This window comes from Poecile atricapillus, chromosome 1 (assembly GCF_030490865.1).
Source record: "Poecile atricapillus isolate bPoeAtr1 chromosome 1, bPoeAtr1.hap1, whole genome shotgun sequence".
Taxonomy (NCBI): domain Eukaryota; kingdom Metazoa; phylum Chordata; class Aves; order Passeriformes; family Paridae; genus Poecile; species Poecile atricapillus.
The window spans coordinates 88,360,188-88,382,521 of record NC_081249.1 but is presented as its reverse complement, the minus strand read 5'-3'; the positions used below and the strand labels follow the sequence as shown (position 1 = coordinate 88,382,521).

The 22,334-nt window shown below is 44.3% G+C and overlaps 2 protein-coding genes across 3 annotated transcripts; both read left to right on the top strand.

Annotated features, from left to right (window-relative positions):
- Positions 1 to 901: 901 nt before the first annotated feature.
- On the top strand, positions 902 to 11,200 carry LOC131572538 (epidermal differentiation-specific protein-like). Of its 2 annotated transcripts, none has more exons than XM_058825772.1 (2): positions 902 to 1,012; positions 10,432 to 11,200. In XM_058825772.1, exon 2 carries the CDS (start codon positions 10,485 to 10,487, stop codon positions 11,013 to 11,015), a length of 531 nt encoding a protein of 176 aa, XP_058681755.1. In that variant the 5' UTR covers positions 902 to 1,012; positions 10,432 to 10,484; the 3' UTR covers positions 11,016 to 11,200. The 2 variants fall into 2 exon arrangements, with proteins under 2 accessions (XP_058681755.1, XP_058681762.1); XM_058825779.1 differs by lacking the exon at positions 902 to 1,012 and adding an exon at positions 9,829 to 9,968.
- LOC131572550 (epidermal differentiation-specific protein-like) lies at positions 1,539 to 2,530 on the top strand. Its single transcript, XM_058825792.1, has one exon. The coding sequence runs from the start codon at positions 1,588 to 1,590 to the stop codon at positions 2,116 to 2,118; it is 531 nt and encodes a 176-aa protein (XP_058681775.1). The 5' UTR covers positions 1,539 to 1,587; the 3' UTR covers positions 2,119 to 2,530.
- Positions 11,201 to 22,334: the final 11,134 nt, after the last annotated feature.

The following is a 22,334-nucleotide window of genomic DNA, read 5'->3' as shown; positions in this document are numbered from 1 at the left end:
TTCATTTTGGGTCCCTTAGTGCAAGAAAGACATTGAGGTGTGGGAGTGAGGCCAGAGAAGGGCAACAAGGCTGGTGAAGGGTCTGGAGCACAGGTCTGCCGAGAAACAGCTGAGAGAGCTGGGGGTGTTTATGCTGGAGAAAGGAGGCTCATGGCAGATATGTTTTCTCTTGACAGTACCTGAAAGGAGCTTGTGGCAAGGCAGGGGTTTGTCTCTTCTCCAGACAATTAGTGCTGGGACAAGGGGAAATGACCTTCAGTTGTGCATGGAGAGGCTCAGCCTGGATGTTAGGAAACATTTCTTCACTGCAAGATGGATAAGCTTTGGAATGGGCTACCCAGGGAAATGGTAGGGTCACCATTCCTGAAAATATTCAAAACGCAAGTGGAAATGGGCCTTTGCAATATGGTTTAGTGGGCATGGTAGCATTTATTTGAAGGGATTTTATGATCTTGGTGGCTTTTTCCAACATTGATTATACTGTGATGGTACTGTAAGGGGAAGAGGGAGAAGAAACACAAAAATGTTATGTGAATGTCACCACTGTCACTTGGATATCTTCCATCAAAACTCTTATGAGGACTAAGGTTATGTATTCAATATTCTTCCCAGAAAATAAATAATGTAAACTCCAACTGGCAGAAACATTCTACAGTATGTGTCACAAAATACTTTGATACATTTTTATTACTGTGATTTCATTTTCCTCTGGAGGAGAAGGACAGACAAGAACTGAACTTCCCCTGTTTCATCAAGTTACCTGCACTTCAATAGCTTTTAAACGAGAGGAAGAAGACTTCTGGTTTTAAGAACATCTAATCTAGGATGTTCCCTAGAGTTAATGGATTTTGATCCCTGGGCATGGTATCACTTCCCAGTTCTGAGGAATGGGGTGTTGCACAAGACTTCTGTGCAAGTATAAATGCAGGGAGGTGAGATGCCCTTCCCAAACCGCAGCCCTGCACTGGAGGAATTGCCCTCAGCTCTCCCCAGCCCTGCAGCTGCCATCAAGGTAAGAGGCACACTGTGCAGAGAGAACTGGAAGGGTTTCTTGGGCAGCTGCAGGGCAATAATGCAGGGGAAGGGAAGGAGGCTTTAGTGTTGGGCTGAGAGCTGCAGCACAGCCGTGAGGGTGTGCTGTGTGCATGTGCAGAGACTGAACCCATCTTGCAGGGCATGAGGAGGAGATGGCTGCTGCAGGACAAACAAACCTTGCCAAGGGAGAGGGTGCAGGGGGCCAGTGGTGCACCATTGTGAAGGGTGAACTTGAGAGTATTTGACATCTTACTCTGGGGGGTATATCTAACCCAACATACACAACTAATTAAAAGCAGGCAGTTGTGTCACATATCTCATTTAACTTTTTCCCTCCAAATACAAACTACTACGTAAAGCCTTCACCATTTTCCAGCTGTTGTTACATTTATTCATTGTTAAAAATGTTTTACATTTTCTTTATTTCCACATGCTCTCCATCATTTTTTGTAAAGTCTTCTTACAAGCATTGCTTGTTTTCTGTCTTCCTTTTGTGCAGACTGTCCTCCAAGCCCTACAGCAAGAACTCTCATCCTCAGAAGTCTTACTGAGATGGGAAAAATCATAATTTATGAGCATGCCAACTTCAGGGGTGTGTCCAGAGAAATCACTTCTGACATTTCCAATCTGGGACGTTTGGATTTTAATGATATTATCTCCTCAGTGAAAGTAATTGGTCAGCCTTGGGTGGCTTATGAGCACGTAAATTATACAGGCAGGTTACTGGTACTTGAGGAGGGGGAACATGACTATGTTGGTAGAAGCATGAATGACACTATCAGTTCTCTGCAGATGATCACTGAAGATCTGCATGATCCCCAGATCACTCTCTATGAGCATCCCAACTATCAAGGGAAGAGCAGGGTAATAAGACAAGCGACCAACCTGGCTGCAGGATTTGACAATGACATAATGTCTTCCCACAAAGTCCAGAGAGGTGCCTGGCTGCTGTGTGAGCACAGTGATGGAAGTGGAATTCAATACATTGCACGAGAAAAAGATAACCTTCCACATTACTCTGCAATCTACCTCAATGACAGGCTTTCCTTCCTGCGTCCCCTTCGCCCTGGCCGCTCTTATTAGAATGCAAATCCTTCAAAGCTGAGGAAAGATGCAACACCAGCAAGAAATCGGAGATCTAGATTTCTCCTTCTGCTTGTGTAGCCTTTTTTCCCCTGGGAGCTCTCTGCTGTGCTACACTGCAGGTCTGTACTTCTCTATCCTGCCTTGCACTCTTTTCCTGCCCCATAAATGATCATATGAAAGTGTCCAAGCTAAGAGACATGCCAGGGATGTGTAACCTAATGCACTCTCAGCTAGCATTCCAAAGTCCTGTGCTATGGAATGCTGAAGCATTGTATGTTGTCTCTGTTGCTAAGTGAAACAGAAAATGTAAGTGGAGGGCCAGCATAGCTTTCTTTTTAATTTGTTTTGCAAAAGTACTGTTGCCTCTGCCATTGTCTGTAATCCATTTTGCATTGGTGCCATTAAAGAATCTTTTACAATTAGCAGTGGGTCTGTTTTATGAATCTTTAGAATAGATAAATATTACTCTTTCATGGTGTGATATCTCTGTGTATCCAGAAAATGGTTCATACTGTCACTTGCATATTTTTCAATGGATGTCTCCTGGGGAATTGTGTCTCTTTCCAGTTTCACTCTTCAGTAACAGTGAGTTCAGGTTTGACTCAACCAGTGCTAAAATCTGGATGAGCACATGGATAATTGCTGTGATCCTGGCCAAACTCTCACCTGCAGACTGTTCCTAAATATCAGCTGTTTCATTGTACCTCATACAATCAATCAGAGTGGTGGATCATGCTGGTGATACAGTCTTGCACTGCCCAAATCACATCATCAAACAGTAAGGTCTCCTAACTTTGAGCTGACTGATTGGCTGATCCCATTGGAAACAACTATCTTGCGTTTTTAAAGCTTCTTGATAAGGGAGGAGGGATGACAAGGTATTCCATGCTGTGTTTTGCCATGTGCAAGTTCACCTGGATGAGCAGGGTCTCCTCCATCACTGCCTAATGACAGCTGCACACCCTGAGCTGTGGTTTGTGACAGCTGTCCCATGGCAGCTCTGCGCTGCAGTGTTTATCTCCCTCTGTGCTGACCTCCTGTTTGCCCTGATTTCCTTGCACTGCTCGCTGGGCAGGTCAGACAGGAGCTGCACTTGGCCTTTTTGAAGCTCATGAGGTGCCCACGGTGCCCGTGCTGCAGCAGCCCAGGCCCCTCTGCACGGTGCTTTCCCTCAGCTCATCAAACACAGCCCGCAGCTCCGAGTCATCTGCAACCCTGCCCAGGGTGCCCTTGATCCCACTGCCTGTGCCTCTGAGGGAGATGGAGCACAGCTGGTGCCAGTGGGGACCCTTGAGGGACACCAGTTGTTACTGGTTTCCACCGATCCTGACAAGCCCGTTCACGGCTGTGTGGCTGACAATTCCCTATGCCAAACTACTTCCTGCATTTTTCACTTCTGTGCTGCCATTTGTAGGCACATGGAGGACAGGGGGGTGACTGGGGACAGCCAGCACAACTTCAGCAAAGGCCTGACCTCCTGATGTGCAGGATCAGATCAGGCTGGGGGATGAGTGGACTGGGAGCAGCCCTGCTGAGAAGGAACTGGGGACACTGCTGCATGAAAAACTGGACATGACCCGGCACTGGCAGCTGGCAGCCTGGAAAGCCAAGTGTATCCTGGGCTGCCAAAGGTGTAGTCAGCAGGTCAAGGGAGGGGCTTCCTCCCCTGTGATCCACCACGGTGAGATCCCACCTGGAGTATTGCATGCAGCGCTGCGGGTTTTTACTGGGGCCTTTGAAACCTGGAGAGGGGAGATTTCAATTATACATTGGGCAGCGAATTTTTGTGATGAGGGTGATGAGTCACTGGCACAGGTTGCCCAGAGAAGCAGCGCATGCTCCGTCCCTCCAAGGCCAGGTTGGATGGGGCTTTGAGCAACCTGGTCTAGTGCAAGGGCTCCCTGCTCATGGCAGGGGTTTGCAACAAGGTGGTGTTTGAAACCTCTCCCAGCCAAAATCATTCTGTGATTTTGTGATTCTAGGATGTGCAAGTTCAACAATACAGTGAACCTTGCCATGGTTTCAGGTCCCAGTCTCTTAGTTTCATATTCCTCTTTTTACATCTACAGTACCTCTTTTGCAACACTTCTAAATTTTGAATATCAGCGCAGTGAGTCTATATAGCTCCAAGTACCAGCAAAATCCTGTGCTTTCCAAGGGTGACCGGGGAGGAAATCTACCCTATCCTATTGTGTAGGGCTGTGTAGACAGAAGTGTCTGCTAAAGCTTTAGAATTTTTACAGCTAAGGCTCAATGGTTTAAGGTTGTGGCATTAAAGGGTAGAAGAATCATGTCTTTGTAGCTGCTTCTTGGGCATGTAGTAGGTAACATCTGAAGGTTGTGAAAGACAGTGAAAGAACACCACATATGTGGAAGGAATTCAAGATTATGGAGTGCTTTCATACAAAGGGGAAAAAAAAAGATTTAAGCACATCCTTGTTGATGTTCTTTCTCAGTTTCTGACACTATGACCTGAAGCTTCTTGCAATGTCTCACTTTAAGGTGTAACATATTGCTCTCTGCTGCGCATTTTGTCTTTCCTTGGTAGTAAAAACATTTGTAATGATTGAGAGCCTGTAGAAGAATTGGGAGAGAAGTCTGATGTTCGGAAATGATACTTATAAAGGTCCAAGAAATAATCAAAATTATTGTACACATGATTTGATGACACTTTTTCATTGAAATTCAATAAAGGATGAAGTCAGGCAGAACGTGACAAAGGCTTTACATCTCCCTTAGAATTACTGACAGAAAGATTTACTCTGTAAAGGACTTCCCTAGTCCAAGGCCTTCTTCGCAGCAGAGCTACCTCCAAACATTATCAGGTTATACATAATACTTCAAGTGATTTCTGAACAACTGCAAGGGTGGAGATTCCCCAGAGTATATGGCACTTCTGCCAGTCTTGAAAACCCCTTAGAGTCATATTTTTTCCTTATTTTCAGTAACAGCTTCCCTGTTTCCAGATAAGACTCTTTCCCTGGTGACCGTTTGCTGTGCACTTCCCTTAGCCTTGTCTTTTCCATGGCTGAGAAACATTTTCTGGATGAGGTCAGCTAATTTTAAATCACACCGCTAGAGACCAGAGAATCACAGAATCACTCAGTTGGAAGAGACCTTCAAGGTCATTGAGTCCAACCCATGCCCTAACACCTCAAATAAACCATGGCACCAAGTGCCACATTCAATCTTTTTTAAACACATCCAGGGTGGTGACTCCACCACTTCCACAGGTAGACAATTCCAATAATTTATTACTGTTTCCATATAAAACTTCTTCCTAATATCCAACCTATATTTCCCTTGGTGCAGCTTAAGACTGTGTTCTCTTGTTCTGTCAGTTGCTGCCTGGAGAAAGCAATCAACCCCCACCTGACTACACCCACATTTCAGTGAGTTGTGGAGAGTGATAAGGTCACCTTTGAGTCTCCGTTTCTCCAAGCTAAACAACCTCAGCTGCCTCATTCACTCCTCACAGGGCTTGTGTTCCAATGTTGTGTAGTTTCCATACTCAGTCATACTGACTGGATAAAGCCACCAGCAAACTTAATTCACCTCACAGCTGTCCCTGTGGTAAGCAGCTGACTGGACCCAATGGCAACCAGAGACCACTTCCAACTTCAATTATCCACCAATCCTACAATCCTCCTGGCTCACTGGATCATTCCAGCTCATCGTGTAAGGACCAAGACTGGCAAATCCCAGTATTTCCTGAGCCATATTGCTCCTCAGGAATCTTGCTATAAATAAAGACTATGAATGCCCCTCTCTTGTCCATCCCCTCGATTCAGCCTTGTCAGACTGATGCTGTCCTGCTGGGGGTTTCTGTGCACTGACATTGACTCAGGGGGTCTAATGAGCTCCTTTGCATTGTCCTTGTGCTCAGCAATTAATGTGTCCCTGCAATTTGTCTCTCCTCAGTTTAGTGTTTGGGATTTTCTTGGTGAATTTGGGGTTTTTTGGAAGGGAATTTTTCAGGATGTGTCTCTCCTACTTTCAAGAGAGTAGAAGTAGAATCCCATCCAACTACAAGTGGAAGAAAAAGAGAACTGAGAGAACATCTGTGGATCTGCAGGATTGCAACACACAAGATGCTTTTCTGAGAAAGCCCATGGTAGTTCCTGCAAACAGCTGATAAGGACTGAAAGTAAAAGGAAAGAAGAGTAAAGTTACACCAGGGTGTTTGGTTTTTGTGTGGCAAAGCCCCAGTTGCAGGGTTTCTTTCTGGCCAAGTCACTTTTTGAGTGCTGTGTGTTGGGATAGCTGAGGATGAGCGGAGTTCAGGCCCAGGAGCTCCTCCTGCTCAGCTGCTGAGCCCAGGGCCAGGGTCTCTGTCGGGGGCTGCTTTTCACACCGCTGCTGCCCAGGTTGCAGGGGCACCTGTGCTGGGCTTGGCTGTGTGACCCAGGGACAGGCACCCCCTGTTGCTCGGGAAGGACACAGGCATGGCCAAATGCAGCAGCTGCCACAGCCCAAGGGCTGCCCCCAGACACCCCACACCCACACTGCCAGCTCTCCCACAGAATGGAATGGAGACAGCCCCATCTCCTTCCTCATCTCCACATCATCCACGTGGAGCCCTCCAGTGAAGATCTGCACACCTCACTCTCCACAGCCACAAGCACCTTCACAGGCGCTTCCAACAGGGCAGGGAGCCCCCAGCCTGTCCACTCTCATGCCTGGCTCTGGGCTCTCTGAGCAGAGGACACTTTGGTGTCTCCTTCCCCCTGGCTAGTGCAGCTTGGTGCTTGCAGCCAGCCCACACACACCACACACTGTTCTCACTGGTGTTCTGTGGGTGCCTTGACTCCCAGCACAAGTCAACTGCCTGTCTGAAATCCCAGTCTAGGTCCATGCCCAGCTTGCTGGCTGCTCCAGCTCAAACTTTGCTGGCAAATCACACTATTGTCGCTCCTCTTGAACAGAAATTGTCTTTATTTGACGAAGTTCATGAAACAGACTGTCATGGTCCACATACCCTTACAAACTTGTCTTCCCACACTTTGAATATCACCATGGGTGGAGGCCTCTGGAGCAAGATGTGTCTCAGCAGGACAGATGGAGACACCTGTCCTGGTGTCAGAGCTGGTGACTGAAGGAGGAGAGACAGCAAGGCTCAACAGAACAATACACTGAGGTTTAGGCTGGTGCAGGACCCATGCCTCTTCTATCTGGTCTTGCAGACCCCACACCCTGTAGCAGCCTCTCTGCCACGTGTCACTGCCTCTGCAGTAGCTGAGATGTTAATGCAAGTCCAGCCATGGTTTCCCTGCCAAAGCACCACACACTGCTCTGTGCCACGCAGTGCTCAAAGCTTGGGGAACGCCCTCTTAGAGCCGACAAGACCACCCAGTGGCCCAAGTCTCGGAGTTCTCTCTAACTTTTCCCTAAATTCTATTTGTGATAGTGGTTGGGCTGCTGCAGACAGTTTCCTCTGAGTGTACATCATAGTGTCTTGTGTCTTTCAACACAAATGCAAACAGAAATTAAAAACCATTCAAAGAAACAGAGAATCCATCTTCACATCCTGTCACTTTTGTGCTAAAAATTCATTTTATGCAAATGTAAATTTTCATGAGAATTTAAAGTGACAACATAGAACATTTTGTGAAAATATAAACCAGAAATATTTTAAATAATAACAAAGCAACAAGGGTTCAGAGTTGACTCTGAGAACTGTTCTAGTGATGAATTTATAATGTTGTCCAGAATGCCTGTGACTTAATTTCAAAACCAGCAGAGGGGAAGCACAACCTCCAGTAGCATGATCCTGTAAAGTGAGTTCCTACTGATAAGTGACCAAAGGCAGTTATTTAAAAAGGCAGAAATAGAGCTGATTCTGCAATTTACTGTTAGTTTAATTCAATTCAGTAACTCATTAGATGGTGTTTCTGGTGCTTGGAAGCTGGTCAGGAACCCCAGAACAGAATAAATCAGATCGAAGCACCTTGGAAGACAGTGACCAGAGAAAGGATGGGCTGAGTCCTAGGGGGACACACTACAGAATTCCCAGCAGAAGAGTTTATGGGATGCTGTTTTCTGCAAAGCAGACTTCCAGTATGAGTCACTGAGAGCATGGTGTGGCATTTGGGAGAACCAATAACTTGATATAGGAAGCAATTTGTACCCATCTGGAGAAGAAAATTGAGGAGGATGAAAAAATGAGGAGAAACAATATTGGTGGTCCATGGGCAGTAATGAAAAAAACTGATAGAGCAAAAACATTAAAAATAAATATTATCTGAAGCATTTACTTCAGCCTGAATTGGAAAAACGTTTAGAGTATTATTTAGCATAATAAGATTGCTGCTTGACATGTTTGTGAAAGAAACATCATGTCTAACCAGATTCATGTGTTTAATTTCAAAACTGAAAGTATAAAGCACTATTTAAAATAAAACGGTATTGAGCGCAAAATAAATATCTGCAAATATCTGTTTGTTTTGCCATGCTTCTGCTTTAAAATTCTGACTTTGAAGCTGGTTTTACACCATGCCAGAAATTTACATCCTGTTTCTGGGTTCTCGGCTGTGACCTCCTTTCTGCTTTTGAGACAACAATATTGATGCTTTTGATTATTATTTATGATAGTACCATGTACATCTATTACAACAGATAAATATATATGTGATCATATATATCAGAGAATGGTTTGGGCTGCAAGAGACCCTAAAGAACCCTTTGAGAGATGGGGCATCCACACCTTCAGAGAGCTGAACATGAGCCAGCAGTGCCCAGGTAGCCAAGAAGTCCAATGGCACCTGGCCTGTATTAGCAGTGGTGTGGCCAGCAGGAGCAGGACAGTGATTGTCCCCCTGTACTGAGCACTGGTGAGGCCACACCTGGAATCCTGTGTTCATTTTGGGTCCCTCAGTGCAAGAAAGACATTGAGGTGTGGGAGTGAGGCCAGAGAAGGGCAACAAGGCTGGTGAAGGGTCTGGAGCACAAGTCCTGTGAGGAAGAGCTGAGAGAGCTGGGGGTGTTTATCCTGGAGAAAAGAAGGCTCATGACAGATATGTTTTCTCTTGACAATACCTGAAAGGAACTTGTGACAAGGTGGAGGTTTGGCCCTTGTACCAGGCAAGGGAGGGACAATGGGAAATTACCTTCAGTTGTGCATGGAGAGATTCAGGTTGGATATTAGGAAATATTTCATCACAACAAGTGCAGTTAAACTTTGGAATGGGCTAGCTAGGGAAGCAGTGGAACCAGCATCATTGGAAGTGTTCAAAACACAAGAAGTGACATTTGCAATATGGTTTAATGGGCATGGTAGTGTTCAGTCAAAGGTTCTATCTTGGAGGCCTTTTCCAATATAAATGATTCTGTGATGCTAAGGAGAAAAGGCAACTGAAAAAAGAAAAAGCCATGTAAATGCCCTCTCTGACACCTGGATATCTCCCAGCCAAACTCTTAGTAAAACTAAGGTTGTGTATTAGACATACTTCCCAGAAAAGCAAAAACGTAAGCTGCAACATTCAGAAACAGAACATGTGTCACAAACTATTTTGATACCTTTTTATTAATCTCCTTCCATTTTCTTCTGGAGGAGAAGGACAAACAAGTACTGAACTTCCCCCGCTTCATCAAGTCACTCATGCTTCAACAGACTTTTGAACAAGAGGAAGAAGATGTCTGGTTTTAGTACCATAGACAGCAAAATACAATGGATAATTAGTTTTAATCCCTGGGGGTAATATTGGACGCTTTCAGTTCCGTTGACTGTGGTGCTTTGTAAGACTTTTGTGCAAGTATAAATGCAGGGAGGTGAGACGCCCTTCCCAAACCGCAGCCCTGCACTGGAGGAATTGCCCTCAGCTCTCCCCAGCCCTGAAGCTGCCATCAAGGTAAGAGGCACACTGTGCAGAGAGAACTGGAAGGGTTTCTTGGGCAGCTGCAGGGCAATAATGCAGGGGAAGGGAAGGAGGCTTTAGTGTTGGGCTGAGAGCTGCAGCACAGCCGTGAGGGTGTGCTGTGTGCATGTGCAGAGACTGAACCCATCTTTCAGGGCATGAGGAGGAGATGGCTGCTGCAGGACAAACAAACCTTGCCAAGGGAGAGGGTGCAGGGGGCCAGTGGTGCACCATTGTGAGGGGTGAACTTGAGAGTATTTGACAGCTTACTCTTGGGAATACACCTAAATCAACACACACATGTCATGACCTCACTCTTTTCCAGCTACTTTTATGTTTATTCTTTGTTCAAAATATTTTATTTTTCCTTTTTCCCTCCTGGGTGTCCATAATTTTGTTTCAAGTTCCAAAAGGCTTCTTACAAGCATTGCTTATTTTCTCTCTTCCGTTCGTGCAGGGTGTCATCCAGTTCCTAGAGGAAGAAATTTAAGCTCTAGAAGTCCTACTGAGATGGGGAAAATCATCCTTTATGAGCGTTCCAGCTTCCAGGGTTTATCCAAAGAATTCACCTCTGATATTGCCAATCTAAGAGATGCAGATTGGAATGATCTTGCCTCCTCTGCAAAAGTAATTGGCCAGCCTTGGGTGGTTTATGAGCATTCAAACTATGGAGGCCAGTTTCTGGTACTTGAGGAGGGAGACCATAGCTTCCTTGGTTCCAGGATGAATAACAAGGTCAGTTCTCTGCAGATGATCACTGAAGATCTGAGCAATCCTGAGATCACTCTCTATGAGCATACCAACTATCAAGGGAAGAGCAGGGTAATAAGAGAAGCGACCAACCTGGCTGCGGGACACGACAATGACATCATGTCTTCTCACAAAGTCCAGAGAGGTGCCTGGCTGCTGTGTGAGCACAGTGATGGAAGTGGAATTCAATACCTTGCTCGAGAACGTGAAAACCTTCCAAATTACAAGGCAATCAATTTCAATGACAAGCTTTCCTTCCTGCGTCCCCTTCGCCCTGGACGCTCCTATTAGAATGCAAATCCTCCAAAGCTGAGGAAAGATGCAGCACCAGCAAGAAATTTGAGACCTAGTTCTCTGCCTCTGCTTTTGTCACTTTCTTTGTGAATTGTTTTAAAATGCCCTTTTGATACCATGGCTTCTGCTATTGTCTCTAATCCATTTTGTGCTGGTGTCATTAAAAAAGCTCTTGCAAGCAACAATGGGTCTGTTTTATGTACTGTTTAGTGTAGATAAATATTGCCCTTTTATGATGAGATGTCTCTGTGTATCCAGAAAATGTTTAGTGCAGTCACTTTGAGTCCTTTATCATGGAGGTCTCCTGTAAGATTTAATCTCCTTCCAGTTTCACTGTTCAGTAACAGTAGGTTCAGGCTTAACTCAAACAGAGCTAAAATCTTTGCGAGCAGGTTGATTATTGCTATGATCCTGACCAAACTCTCAGCCTGTACCCAAATATCACATATCTGATTGTATCTCAAGACATTGATCATACTAATGATATGGCCTTTTAGTGCCCAAATTACATAATCAAACAGACTGTTCTCATAAATTTGAATTGACTGAATGTTTGATACCAATGGTAAAATTTGTCCAATTTTTTTAAGCAGCTGCCTCACTTACAATTCAATTATTGATGCTTCCTTTAATTTCTTCTTAGTTTTCTTTGTCAGAGTACTCCTTCCCCTAATGCTGCTGTGTTTTCTTGGCAGTGCCTTATTTGATCTTTGGATTCAGCAGAGCAATACTATGGCAAAACTTAAATTAGATTCTCCATCCTGGTAAATCAAATCTCAAAAACTGCAAAGCATATTGCTGACAAAAGCAGTAATGAGAGACCTTCTTTCAGAGATCTGTAGAGGTCATCAGGAACATAAATGTGACATGGTCAAATGTGTGCAGCTGCAGCAGATTATTCCTGTGAGGAACTTCCCTCTTTGGAGCAAACTTGCCTTTGTTATTCGTGTGGTCCCAAAGCCCTGCTCCTGTTCACACAGTCCCACGGATTAGCAGAGTGCAGTTCACCTAGGTAAACACCATCAGCCCCAGAGCTCAGCACAGACTCATCATGGATCCCCCAGGCCCCTGGCCTGTTTATCTTCTCTATGCCCCAGAGGCAAGCGCACTCAAACTAACCCTGGTGCTGTGAGACACCCTCCTGGTGCAATGTGACCTGTGGGGATGCTGTGGTTTGACACTGGCCAAACACCAGGCACCCATGAAAGCCACTCACTCAACCTTTTCTGCTACAGCTGGACAGAGGAGAGAAAAATTTAACAAAGGGTTCATTAGCTGAGATAAGATGAGGAAACACTCCAAAGGCAAAACAGGCTCAACTTAGAGGTACAAAGTGAGTTTATTACTAACAACATCAGAGCAGGATAATGAGAAGTAAAATAAGCCCTAAAAACACCTTTTTCTCCCCCAGCCCCTCCATCCCATTGACAGGGAGACAAGGGGGTGGGGGTTTGGGTCACTTTGTCACCCAAGGTTTTCTTCCCCTATGCAGGGAGAGAGGCTGTGTCCCTGTGAGACCATGGGGTCCCTCCCACAGCAGAAAATTCTCTGTGAACTTCTCCAGGGTGGTTCCAATCTCACGAGGAGCAGTCCTCCCAAAACTGCTGCGGCATGGGTCACTCTTCCTTGGGGTGCAGTCCTCCAAGGACAGGCTGCTCCAGCCTGGAAGCAGGGACCCTCTCTCCACTGGGTCTCCCACTGGATCACAGCCTCCTCCAGGCATCCACATGCTCCAGTGTGGGCACTTCCCCCATGGGCTGGGGGTGGATCTCTGCATCCCCTGTGGATCCCCATGGGCTGCAGGGGCACAGCTGCTTCACCATGGTCATCACTACAGCCTGCAGAGCAATTCTGGCTCTGATGCCTGGAGCACCTCCTGCCCCACCTTCTCCACTGCCCTTGGTGTCTCCATGTGGTTTCCCTCACATGTTCTCACCTGCTCCTCTTCTCTGTCTGGAATTAAAACTGCACCTCTACCTTTGTTTTGTTTTTTTCTTAAATCTGTTATCACAGAGGTGTTACCAACCTCTCTAATCGCCCCAGCCTTGGCCAGCAGCGTGTCCATCTTCAGAGCCATCAGGGATTGGCCCTGTCAGACATGGTGGAAGCTTCCAGCAGCTTCTCACAGAAGCCACCTCCGTGGCCCCCCTCACTGCCAGAAAACAGGCCACGAAAACCGATCCAGGGGAATAAAGCAGCTTATCGGTCTAGGGCAGTTCCCAGTGCAGTGACACCCAGGCTCAAGGAGAACACAGCTTCTGCACACAATCCCACTGTTCATGTTGCCAGCAAAGATGTTAAACAGTCCAGTCCCAATACCAAACCCTGAAGAATGCTGCTCATCACTATTTGGTCTCTATTTGGACATGGAGTCATTGACCACAACTCTTTGAGTGTCTCCATCCAGTCAAATCCTTATCTATGGGAACAGCCCATCCACCAAATTCATGTCTCTCCATTTTAGAGATAAGGATGTCATGCTGTACATCTTCAAATGCTTTTCACAAGCAAAGTAGATAATGTCAAACACTCTTCCCCTATCCACCAATGCTGCAACCCTGTTGTAGACATATTTTTTGTTGATATATACATATTTATTTATAAACATAGCATTTTAATTTTACTCTGAAAATAGATTATCATAAAAGGGATAACTTTAAGGAAAACAATCTACAACTTGTACACCTTAATTTAACAGTGAAAGTTCCTAATCTCACAAATTTTCCCAGCCCATTTCATTCTGGTCTAATCATCCATAACACACTTTCCATGGCTTGCTGAAATAAATATATTTTCAGCAGGCAGGCCTGTGGTGTGGCAGGTCAGCCTTTCCAAACCCTTGAAATCCCCCCCCTTTTTTTTTTCTTTTTTTTTGTTAATGAGAAAACTAGGAAATTAGCTCTCCTTGCACAGCCTGGGGAGTGGCAGAGTGGGATCCAGATGGGATCCAGGTAGGACCTCCCCACCTCACCCTGGGTATCCACTGCCATTTGGCTGGACGTGGTTCTGCTCCTCAAATGCTGCCCACTTTAATTTCTCCTGATGTTACCTGGAACTCCCATCCAGATTTTTTGTACTCATCAGCAATACTTCATCCTGCCATTCCTGGATCCCTTGGAAAACTTGCTTTGGTGAAGCCTGAAACTAGCAGGGAGCTCAGCAGAGTCTGCACTTTGGGGATTGGAACTAGATGATTTTTAAGGTCCCTTTCAACTCAAACCATTCTGTGATTCTACAAGCTGGGGGAAAAGGTCCTTCAGGGTTGCTTGAACTCTGCTGCCATCCTCTGGAGAGGGACAGGGTGCAGCTCTAGTGAGCTGACCCTAAATGGGCTTCCTCTGCATGGTTGGGTGGGTTTGTTGCTAGTAACAAAACTTGGCCCTAATTTGGGCCATAAGGAGGGAAGGGGGCATTGCAGTATGGTGGCTCTGACTGGAAAGATGTGGGCAACAAAGCTGGGACCAGTATGCCTGAGGAGCTGGTTGCCATCATGTGAAACAGCCTTGTGTCTTTGGCCCTGGGACAGCAGTGCCAGCAGAAAGAAGGTTTTAAAGAGGAAAGACTTTAAAACTAGAAACTCCTTTTATTTATAGTCTTTGCAAGAGAAGTTAAAATGCAAACCAAACATGTCAATAATATAGTTATATGCATGGTTGATGCAATTAATCCTTAGCTGGACTATTACCTGCAGAATAGCTTGGCCATTATCAGATGATTGTGGTCACTATAGCCTGAATATCTGTGTCCTAGAAAAATAATGATAGCAATCACTAATGCCATGGTTTTGGTGTTTTTATTTTACTGTGCTCCTAGATAGCCTAAAAAGAATGGGAAGGAGAGGGGATGGTAGGGTCTTTATCAGTTGGATTTTTTTTAAATCCATCCTTGCAGTATTTGAGGAAAACTGCTATACTTGCCTGGAATTTAATCAGAACTCTCTATTGCACTGTCATTACAATTAACAAGATGTCAAGGACTGAAACTAAACAAAGATGACATGGTCTGAACTTCAATCTACCGTTGGATAAGGCTCTCACCTGACAGTGAATGAATATGACAGGAATATGAAAGATTGGTGATGGAAATAGCTCCCTGTCAAGCTGGGTAGGGAACTGTGGGAAACAGTACAGGTAAGAAGACTTCCAGAAGCTGTGAAAATAAGCCTCAGAAAAGAAAAAGCAGAGAACTTAGAGCTAGTTGCAGCTGCAAAGCCTGAAAGTAAGGAAGATATAATAATACAATATGCAAGGACATAAAACAATAGTTGAGTTTTTAGGCTTAGCTAAGATAGACCTTAAGACTGCAGAAAAATATGCCAACCAAATAGTAGAAGTAGTAGATAGTAGAAGGTTTTAAGCTTAATAATAGAGTATTATATATTGTTAATAGAAAGCAAACTAGCAAGCATTGTTTGAAGAAGGTGCACGTGTGTTTTTAGTGATTGGATAGAACAATTGTTTGTAAGCTTTAACAATATGCTATTGGCTGAAAAACTTTTAAAATGTTCTGTAACAATGAGATCTTTGGCTGCTCAGAGAGACACGAACTTGTGCCATCTCCTGTGTCTGTAACTGAGACTGGTGCCCAAAATAAAAGCTTGTGACACGTCACCCAGCGGTCCTGTCCCGTTTGTGGAAAACCTCCAACAGGGAAGCACGTTCAGACACCCTCTGTGTGAGAAGCCAGAGCTGTAAGCACAAGTAAACATTCATTTCTTGTTTGTCAGTTGTTCATGGATATCTGTGTCATCAAATCTGTGGTACATTGCTCAGAAATTCTGCTTCAAGTGGGACTATCCTCAACACCACGCCAGGTCACTGTCACTTCATCTGCCCAAGTGCTGAAAATATTGATGAAGAAGTCACTGTCTCACACCTGGTCTGGTGCTGCACTGACTCCTAGTGAAAAACTCCTCTCAATGCCGTGCCCAAACCTCCCAAATCACAGCTTGTGTCAGGACAGTTTTGAAGATGGATGAAGATGTGCAAACACCAAAAGCATGAGATTGTTGAGTGACACGTATTTACTGAGATAATGGTGAGCACAGCTGGCAGAAGTCTGTGTGTAAACACTGACTTTGTGTGTGGGTTGTCCATATCACAGTAATGCATTATTTTAGTTAGGGACTTCCTACACTGCTGATGGCTAAGTAGATGTAGCTTTTTGGGTCCTCCTGAGAGAGGTACAAAGTGTAGAAAAGATACCTCCTTCAGAAACTCAGGAAGACAGGAGTCACCTGAGTTTTTTTCATGTTTCTAGCTGATGTAACTGTGCTCCAAACACAAGGGGATGAGATATGGAAAGCTAAAGCACAGCTGGAACTTAATTTAGAAAGAATAGTAAGAAGGACTTTTATAAGCACATTGACAAGAAAAGTAAGATTAAATAAAATGTCTTTCCCATTCCCCCCCCCAATAAATAGGACAGGAGAAATGGTGACAATTGATATGGAGAAGGCTGAGGTACTCAACATATTTCTTTTGTCTCAGTTCCCTCTTCTCACATTTCTGAAGTCTCTTAAACTCAAGGCAAGTACGGGAATGAAGTCTCTTCCATCATCAGAAAAGACCAGGGTAAAGACTAACTGAGGAACCTGAGAGTGGCATGGCTGAGAAGGAATTTGGAATGCTGGTGGATGAAAAGCTGGTCATGAGTTGACAATGAGCACTTGTATCCCAGAAAGCCAGCTGTAGCCTGGGCTGCATCCAAAGCAATGTGGCCAGCAGGTCATGGGGGTGATTCTGCCCCTCTACTTGGCTCTCAGGAGACTCCACATGGAGTGCTGTGTCCACCTCTGGAGTCCAGAACAGGGAAAATACGGACCTGTTGCAATGAGGAGTCCAGAGGAGGGCCACAAAAATGGTCAGAGGTCTGTAACACTTCTGCTATGAAGAAAATCTGAGGGACTTGTGGTTGTTCTGCCTGGAGGAGTAAAGACTCTGGAGAGATCTTACTGGGACCTTCTAATACATGAAAAGGGTTTATAAGAAACATAGAAAGAGATATTTTTTACCATGGCCTCTAGTGTCAGGACAAGGGGTTATACAGAAAGAGCATACATTTAGATGGGATTTATGGAAGATATGTCTTTGAAGCATGGGACCATGCTGCCCGGAGAAGTTGTGGATGATCCATCCCTGGAAGCGTTCAAGCCCATGCTGGATGGAGCTTTGAGCAACCTGGTCTAGTGGAAGACGTCCCTGCCTGTGGCAGGTGTTTAGAACTAGATGATCTTTAAACCTCCCTTCGAACCCAAACTATCCTCTATGATTCAGTGTTAGAACTCACCTGAAAAAGGCCTTAAGGAACTTCACCTAACCAGAGTTAGCCCTGTTGTCAGCAGGATATTGGGCTAGAGGCTTTCAGTGGTTGCTCCTTATGTTTTTCTGTAAATCTGTTATTTCTTCGCCTTTGTGAAAGGAATTTTTCATTGCTTTTTACATGGCAAAATATAATAAGGTCCTGAAAAAACTTCAAGAAAAAGAGAATATAGATTACGTCTGCTGATCTGTAGGATTTGTAGGATTTTAACACACAAGATGCTCTTCCAAGAAAGCCCATGGTACTTCCTGCAAGCAGCTAATCAGCAGCAAGGAACTAAAGGGTAAAAATATATCATTGAAGAAGGACAGAAAGTAGAAGGAAAGAACATTAAAATTACACAAACTCTTTCTTCTGTGTGGAAAACACCAGTTCCAGAGTTCTGTTTTGGCCAAGTCACTTTTCCAGTGCTGTGTGTTGGGATAGCTGAGGATGAGCGGAGTCCAGGCCCAGGAGCTCCTCCTGCTCAGCTGCTGAGCCCAGGGCCAGGGTCTCTGTCGGGGGCTGCTTTTCACACCGCTGCTGCCCAGGTTGCAGGGGCACCTGTGCTGGGCTTGGCTGTGTGACCCAGGGACAGGCACCCCCTGTTGCTCGGGAAGGACACAGGCATGGCCAAATGCAGCAGCTGCCACAGCCCAAGGGCTGCCCCCAGACACCCCACACCCACACTGCCAGCTCTCCCATAAAATAAGTATAGACAGCTGAATGTATGTATAACGATGTAATTACAGCACTGCAGAGCTGTGACATCAGGAACATTGTATGTTTTTTCTGCAGTAGTGGCTGAAATCCTTAACAGCTCTATTGCCATCTGGAGTTTAAGTTTTACTGGGGAGAAAAAGCTGGTGCTTACAGTTTTAAGTAACATATTCTTTCAAAGCCATTCCTGGACTGAAGTGAATCTCCAAAAAATTCAGTGTAACAGGGGAGACTGTTTCTGGGTAGAGATTTGAATGCTGGCCTAATGTTGTCAGTACATCAAATATCACAGAAACAGTTGACCACAGGGAAATATTTCTGCTTTTGTCTTATTATCTGAATTTTCAGACTTTCTTTTTCCTCCTCAGTGTAACGGAAAGTAGTTTTAGCCCATTTATCTGCTGGGATGTCAGCACATCGTTCAGAGTACTGACCTTCTACCACAACAAGGTTGCCAAAATTCATGTTTTTCCACAGTTTTTTCTCCTCTAAAGAAATACTCCATGAGAAAAGTACCAGTCTTTGTCTGCTCCCACTTTTGGCTATGGCCTAATGTTGTGGGACAATGAAAATTCTCTATTACCGGTGACTTCACTCTTTTCAGGGTGGCTTTGTGCCTTTTTTACTCTCCTGGCATGTGTAACTAATGACAAGCAGAGCTATATTTTCCATCTTGCAATCTACCTGCCATGTAGGCATTTCCATTGCTCCACAATCCTCACTTTTTGTGCACAAAATGGATATTATTAAGTCTAATATGAACTCCTGAAAAGAAAAATTTGTAGGAAAGTTATTGTCTGGGAAAGCAACTGTGCTTCTGGGAATAGGCATAGAGCTTCCAAAATGAGATCTGTGGTTTCTCAAAGCCATTGTAGTGATTTCAGAAAATATGGATATTTTTTTCTCCATCTTGGGTAAAACCTGGGTAAAGCCTTAGTTTGGAGCATCTTGAAAAAAAGTTTAATTCTTGGACACAACAGTATGCATTACTTAATTCCAATTAAGTTGTTCTTCTGATTTTAGTATCCAGTGGTAGGGTTGAGAAACATATATCAAGATTCCTATCTCAGTGGCCTAACTTATGCAACATTAATATTGTTCAAAATTTTAGGCAGCAAAAAGCTCCTCTTCTCATCAAAGACTAGAACAAATAAAATCAGTTTTTAAGAACATGCAAATAATGAAGAGTTTCATCAGCTGGCATTCAGTACCTTGATGAATTTTGATATCTGCAACCCATTTGAACTGTCTGCTCTGTTACTCTGAAGATGTAACCTCTGTGAAGTAAAAGTTGTGAATGAGAGAGGTATGATGAGCTCATGAGGGGGAGATGGATGCAAACAAAAAAAAAATTTAAACAAAGTTTTTCTATGTGTCTGCTGGGAATACAAGACATTTGTCACACACAGACTTGGTTGCAGTGGGTCCTCCATACATCTGTATGGAAACCAAGATGGAAGTGAGGATACACTGAGGCTGAACCCAATTTCACTGCTCAGCTGCTCACCAGCAGCTCAGCACAAGCCATCAGCAATGCAACAGCCAACAGGCTCTGCCTGCTGGGCACTTGCCTCATACCACAGAAGACAGTGGGTTTCATGCTTTCCATTTCAGTACCAGCCCAAATGCAGCTGCCTAGCACTGCAGGCAGAAAGCACAGAAAGTCTGCTGGCTAATGAGCACAGCAGCTTAAAGGAAGGCACCACATTTGCATGGGGCTTGCTGCAAAGGTTTTCAGGGCCTCTCTTCCTTCAAATCTACCACCTTGTGCCTTTATGCAAAAAGAAAAGAGTAAAGAAGGCTAGTCCATCTTTATGCTGTGCTAAGAGGCTGTTTCCAACATTGTCTTGATGAACTGATCTTGGTTTTCCTCCTTCCTGACCTGTTTCTCTTTGCCCCTCTACTTCCAGTCCCGAACACCAGGCATTTATTACAGCTCCATTAAACCAACAGCAATGGTCAGTAGCTGTAAATCACATTTCAGGGGATTCTGGTTCGAAACTTGGAAAATTTTTCACCATCAGGTAGCCCAGCACAGGAGCTGACATGTAGGGTGGCGAAGGAGTCTCCAGCCTCGGAGGTTCCCAGGACCCTGTAAGAAAAGTCCATCATGATGGGATGGAGTGTTAGTGATACTCTGGCTCTGAGCAGCAGGCTGGGTGTTCCAGGCTGCTTTCTTATGTTTCTGTGATTCAGTGAAGACCTTTTGTAGCACTGGAGAACATTGTGGTATCACATCCACTCAATGCAGTTTCATTACACTTCCCATTCATCAGCCTGAAAGAACTGCTGCGTACTTAGCTTGGTTTGTTGCTCAGGCTGTCACAGGGTCTTCAGCCTATGTTCCCTAATCAGGGAAAATTAGGTTTTGCTAATAAAAGAAAGTTGCTAAAACTGAATATGGAGGAAGCTCTTCTCAGTGTCTGAATATAAAGGAAAAGGCATAAATATGCAGATCATATAGCATGTGCTCTAACAAGCAGCTTATTTCAGAATAAAAGCCTTTGCATCAAATAAATCCATGAGACTGGAAATCATTAGGGGCACCAGAGGTATCAGGCTTTAGATCACCCATCCAAGACCTAGATCTGTTGTACTAGTCAACCAACACGTAAATATGAGTCTAGTCTCTTGATAACTCTAGGTGTGCCCACAGTTCCCCAGCCCAGGACAGGGTTCAGGACTGACAGATGAAGGGCATTGGTCAGCAAGAAAATGGATTAGAATGGAATGGAATGGAATGGAATGGAATGGAATGGAATGGAATGGAATGGAATGGAATGGAATGGAATGGAATGGAATAGAATAGAATAGAATAGAATAGAATAGAATAGAATAGAATAGAATAGAATAGAATAGAATAGAATAGAATAGAATAGAATAGAATAGAATAGAATAGAATAGAATAGAATAGAATAGAATAGAATAGAATAGAATAGAATAGAATAGAATAGAATAGAATAGAATAGAATAGAATAGAATAGAATAGAATAGAATAGAATAGAATAGAATAGAATAGAATAGAATAGAATAGAATAAATAGCCTGAGTTGGAAGGGATCCCACAAGGATCAAGTGCAACTCCTGGGATTTCCAGAGAGCTCAGCTAAGCATGAGTCCACTGTTACTGCCACATCTTCACTGAGACTCACAGAAGTTGATAAGGGCCTAATCTTTTTGTCCCTTTTGACCTACTGTCCTTTCTCCTGTTCCTCCAAGCAGCTCATGATTCTGTTGTGCCATGTGATGTCTCCTTTCAGGTAAGTGCTTTGGTCACCCAAGAAGGACAGTGAAGAAATTAAATATATGACATATCTATAGACAGGGATTCCTGCAGGCTGATAAGTCTCCCCCCTATCTCTAGCAGGTCCTCATAGAGAAAAGCTATTAAAAGTCTTTCTCTCTTGCATCCACTTGTCTTGAAACTATTTCCTGTAATTCTGTGTTCATGGACACCTGGACTAGTAACATTTTGCTGCATCTCATTCTGTATTCTTGCAGTTGTGCTGCAATGCTGGGCTTTGTACCAAGAATAGGCTGCTGAATTCTCACTGAGTTGTTTCAGCGTTTGCTGTTACGTTACATAAGAATTTAGAGATGTTGTGAACACAAGAAACAAAATAATAGAAGTAGATAATCTGTACATCATTGTGTGAGACAATAAGTGGAAATGATGCTAAAAAATGCTGAAGGCAACAGCTGGATGGCTCTCTGAGCACCTGCTCCCCTGCCATCCAGTCCATCAAGCCGCTGTATATATATTTTCTAAAACATAGATTCTTTCCACAATTAGGGACAGATTGCTCTTTTCTTTTACCTCCAACTGACTTTCTTGAAACACAGCTTGAAACAACCTTGAGAGTTCAATGCTAGAATGCATCCTACAGCCCATCTGCAGTCTCTGACCACACATATTGACTGTCTACCACAGTCCTGCTGCCTAAACAAGCTCCAGTTCATCTGGAGCTTGTACATTCAGCCTGGGATGTTGGTTTCCAGAGTTTATTTTCTGCAATAAGCTTCTTCACAAAAGCACGTTGCTCTAATGGCTATTGACCTCACTATTCTGAAAATGAGCTTTGGGCTTCTAAGTGACACAAATGAAAAATGTTGATCTAGATGACCACACATGAGATGGGAGGAGGAGGATAAAATGAGTAGTAGCTGAGTACATTGGGGATGAAGTGTTTGCAGCATCAGCTGAGGATGGTGTCTCCTGTGGAGAACTTCATGAGACAATAAGTTTTTCTGGCTTTTCTCCCAACGGCTGTTGTTGCATCAGAACAAATTAAGCAAA